This window comes from Pundamilia nyererei, unplaced genomic scaffold (genome assembly GCF_000239375.1).
Source record: "Pundamilia nyererei isolate P.nyererei 1_Seehausen unplaced genomic scaffold, PunNye1.0 scaffold00013, whole genome shotgun sequence".
Classification (NCBI taxonomy): domain Eukaryota; kingdom Metazoa; phylum Chordata; class Actinopteri; order Cichliformes; family Cichlidae; genus Pundamilia; species Pundamilia nyererei.
The window spans coordinates 552,114-556,818 of record NW_005187414.1 but is presented as its reverse complement, the minus strand read 5'-3'; the positions used below and the strand labels follow the sequence as shown (position 1 = coordinate 556,818).

The 4,705-nt window shown below is 44.9% G+C and overlaps 1 protein-coding gene across 3 annotated transcripts in view; it reads left to right on the top strand.

The window, feature by feature from the left end:
* The window catches only part of znf395b (zinc finger protein 395b), a 12,620-nt gene that overhangs the window by 1,645 nt on the left and 6,270 nt on the right, over positions 1-4,705 (top strand). For 2 of the 3 annotated variants that reach the window (XM_005724795.1, XM_013908737.1), the window contains exons 3-6: positions 709-821; positions 1,668-1,870; positions 1,985-2,085; positions 3,262-3,550. In XM_005724795.1, coding sequence (XP_005724852.1) covers positions 709-821; positions 1,668-1,870; positions 1,985-2,085; positions 3,262-3,550 — 706 coding nt within the window. The remainder of the gene's footprint in view (positions 1-708; positions 822-1,667; positions 1,871-1,984; positions 2,086-3,261; positions 3,551-4,705) is intronic. The other variant, XM_013908738.1, reaches the window with a different exon arrangement.

Sequence of the window (4,705 nt, the reverse complement as noted above, 5' to 3'; positions counted from 1 at the left end):
TCCTGAGTAAATCGGTTTGGCTGAGATTAAAGTTATAGTTTTTACACAGCTGAATAAACTCAAGCAGACAGCTGATTATCAGAAGTGTGAGATGCTGGAGAATTTACTCCGGTGTCCTGTTATATTTTAGATAGCAAGGAGTTTATTAAACTTCACCGAAAAAATCTGCAAATGTCATTAAAATTTAATAAACTACCATCTTGTCTTTATTTTTAGTTAGCACAGACCTGAAACACTTAAAGCTGTAAGCTAATGATAGTTATATAAGAGCAGATGCTGCTGGTGCAGTAAGCTATACTTTTACGTCCAATGGATGATGATCTGATTAGTCGACTATCAAAATAATCGTTTGTGGCAGCCCTAGTATGTTTTCATTAAAAAGGCTCCTAAAGGCAGCAAAAGCATAAAAATGGCCGAGGGCAGCAGGTCACCTATAGCTACCTGTGACCAGCATTCAGTTTTGACCCCTGTGTTGTTGTTATGAAGAGGGAAACTATCCATACGGCCTAAAGCCTACACGTTTGTGTCTGCAGTAAAACTGAGCCTTTTAATATGGGACTCTATGGGGACAGACTCGTTTGAGACGGCCTCAAGTGGCCAGTAGAGGAACTGCATTTGTTGGTTCCAGGTTTCAGATGTTGCTGCTTGGTCAGAGAATGTGAGGGCGGACCTGATTTTTACCGGAATATTTCTGCATGTTATCTTTAGCTTTCGCAGCCCGGAGTCGGTGGAGATGGATGAGATCATGGCAGCCATGGTCCTGACCAGTCTGTCCTGCAGCCCCGTGGTTCAGAGCTCTCCACAAACAGATCCTGGACCTGGTCTGTATCTCCTCAACCATAAATATTCATTTTAATTATATAGCACCAAGTCACAATAGCAGTCACCTGAGCAATCAGTCAACAAGCACTTGGTGACAGTGGGAAGGAAAAACTTCCTTTTAACAGGAAGAGGTGAACATATATGGCACGCACTTCATTAAAGGTTTTAGCAGAGCTGTGACTGTATAAAGCTTTATAGAAAATAAACAGGTTTTATTTGTCCAGTCTTCAGTTATAATAATGTGGACTTTGGTCCAGTAGGTGGTCAGCAGTTTGACACGGCATGGAGTAAACTATTAATAGTTTATAACTCAACTAACTTTTATAATATTTGCTGTAACAGAGATGTTGTAGAGCACAGATCTGACGATAAGAATCGAGAACAGGAGTTGATGGAGGAACTCCTTAAAGCTCGATGCCCAAACAGCTGTTTCACACACAGCTGCTGTTCAACTGTGACACAAAGAAACTCCAGCTCCAATCCATGTGTGTTATTCACTCAGCGTTTATTAGCTTGATAAACATTACCTGCTATTTTTAATGTTTTGGCAGAGCAATAAACAAAATATGTGTGAAGAGGGAACAGAGCAGGAAGGAGGGAGTAAACAGATGCTGAAAACAGGCCTGGCAGCAGCACAGGAGGCCTGCTGTTCACTGTAGGACGGCAGAGGGGACACAGCACCAGAAGCTGTTTTCATCCCAAAAAGCAACAGAGAATATTTGATATTTAAACCAGAGGGTTTAAATTGATAGACACCGATTTAATGCGGGAGTCCGTTTCCCTCAGCTCTGTGACAAACTCGAGGCTTTCTTTGGCTCACAAGACACGGTTCTACCTTCCTCTAGCTGGCTCATCATCCTCACCCGCTGACATGGAGTGCGGCGGAGGCGAGCTCTCAGACAGCGGCAGCAGCGGCTACTGGAGCTGGGACCACGGCAACGTCAGCCCGGCGCCCTCGCCGTCCGTCACCGAGATGGACAGCAGCCCCGACGAAGGCTTGCACATGGAGCTGGAGCAGGGGGAGGAGCTCGCTGCCAAAAAACCAAAGGTGCACAGCTGCTCCGGGAAAACTGAAGAAGCCGCTATAATCAACACAGCCTTTCTGCAGTTTGGACATGTGTCTGTGCGCGCTCACCCTCCGTCTGCGCTCTTCCTCCCGCAGAGCTCCGTCAGAAGTGTGTACAGATGCCTGTGGCCCAGCTGTGGCAAAGTCCTCACGTCTTCAGTCGGCATAAAAAGACACATCCGTGTGCTGCATCTGGGGTGAGCTGGCACTTTGAACCTTTTCATGCATCTACAGTCACTCTTAGCAGAGATGTGGGAACAATTTTGCTTAAAGTAGATTAAAAAAAATAACAAAAAATGAGGGCTCAGGTGGGGAGGGGCACTGAAAGTTTTTTCCTGGCTCAGGATGAACCTCGGCGAGGCGACTGAGGCTGTGGAGCCTGATTTGAGACAAATGTGTGCAAAAACAAGAACGTATCATAATTATCTATTATTATAATCAGAATGAACAAAGGTGTCGCTTTCAGCTAATCACAGTGTGCGTTCAGGCGAAAACACACCGCGACTGTACAGAAACACAGCAATAAGTAAGAGCAGTCACACAATCACGTACATGCTATGTGCGCACAATGTGTTTCATTTAGTCCATGCGGTGTAATTGTGACCCTCCCACTCGCAGACAGTGGTCGAAATTAAAATAAAATATCTGTGGGGAGAATAACTGCACACACGCTTGTTCCTGGCCAATCGGATTGGACGTTCATCCTCAGACTGTAGCATGAGGCTCCATGTTCATATATTATTCCAAATTAATATTTCATCTTTCTATTTAAAATTGCATCACTTCACTAAACGCTCCATTTCCAAAAAATGTGAATTTTCCCACAATTATTTCATGGTTGAACAATACTGTGTAAATATGTGTATTTAGAATATTCTTTATTTTTTCCATTCTTGGTGATGATGCCGTGTTTTTTTCCCCTGTTGTTTTCTTTATGATGTTGGGAGCAGCTGGAAGCAGTAAAATATTCCTGTCATTGCACAAATGGCCAAAAATACTATATATGATGCTTTATATGCCGTATCATATAAAGTTAGGAATCCACTAAAAATAGGGACCAAGTATTAATTGGTCACTTTAAGGACACGCGGAAGTTGATGTTTTTCAGGTGTTCGCTGGGAGTCTGAGCCAAATTCGAAACCAGACGGGTCGGCCTTCTGGAACATTTCTCAGCTTCAAAACAACATTAAAAAAACAGGAGGGAATAAAATTTTCAGGTTGTGGAAGAGCTCTGCTCGCTTAGGGGAAGGGAGCTTTTCAGTCTGGGCCGTAGTAAGTGCTGCTCTCACTAACTCTGCAAACACACAACTCACTCTTTTTCTCTGTGTGTCCACTGGTGTGTCCACTGGTGTGTCCCTGCCACACATGCACAGCAGTGGGTCAGACCAGTCCCAGCGAGAGGAGGACTTCTACTACACCAAGATATCCTGTGACACTGTCGATCCCAGCTCCGGTCCAGCTCCAGCCCAGCAGGCTCTGGGCCAGGCCTCGTCCTCTCATCTCAGCTGGGCGTCCTGTGGTTCTCCTCCAGGCTCAGAGCTCCTCCCAGCTCACAGACCCAGGTCCAACTCCAGCTCTGGGCCAGGCCTGAGCAGGCCCAGTCAGCTCAGCCAGTCGGCCCCCAGCAGCTTCTGGCAGATTCACTCGGAGCACCTCTATCAGGTGGGTGGAGCACTGTTGCTCTCCATCTTTATTTTCACCCATACATGTTGTTAAACATGCACGGTGGCAGCACGGCAAGAAGGTCCTGAGTTCAATTCCACCATCAGGTCTTTCTGTGTGGAGTTTGCATGTTCTCCCCGTGTTTGCGTGGGTTCTCTCCGGGTACTCCGGCTTCCTCCCACCGTCCAAAGACATGCAGCTTGTGGGGATAGGTTAATTGGATAATCCAAATTGCCACTAGGTGTCAATGTGAGTGTGAATGGTTGTCTGTCCCTGTGTGTTGGCCCTGCGACAGACTGGCGACCTGTCCAGGGTGTACCCCGCCTTTTGCCCTATGACAGCTGGGATAGGCTCCAGTGCCCCCGCGACCCTGAAAAGGATAAGCGGAAGCGAATGGATGGATGTTGTTAAAATCGTAAATCGTTGAAAGTCTCAGATAATGACATCAGTGTACGTACGAGCATGTCAGAATGCTCAGTTCAGTTTCTGCTCGTGGCTCTAATGTTAGTAAGACGCCATATCCCCAATATGGTCGTCAGTATGGTTCAATATGACCTGGGTGCTGAAGCTCCACCCACCCACAGTTCAAATCTTCTGTTTATGAGGGGCAGCCAATCAGAGACTAGCTAAAAAAACATTTTTTAACCATGGTGTTAATGAAATAAGAATTATTATGAACTATAAATCAAAGCTGCTCTAGTAGAGTCCATGAATTAAAATATGTAGCTGGGAATGAGCAGAATGGGTTCATTTTCCTATTTAATGTTAATAAATTAATTGCTGGGGGTGGATAAAGTCTTGGGGAAAACTAAATGTTCCCTTACTGCTAAAGTATCTCAGATTCTGGCTCCTGAAAGGCCCAGTCAAAGTCAACTGAAGTGCTGTGGTGGGATCTTAAGAGAGCTGCGCATTAATGGATGTCTGCAAACTTCAATGAAGTAATATTGTTTAAAAAAAAGCAGTGAAAATGTCTCCACAATGATGGCAGAGACATCACACACAAATACGCCATGTGGTTAAAAATGACATTAAATTTAACCTTTAGGTTTCCAGTATCAGTGTTGGTCAAGTCACTTGAAAAAAGTAATCAGTAACTAATTACTGATTACTTCCCCCAAAAAGTAATCCCGTTACTTTACTGATTACTTATTTTCA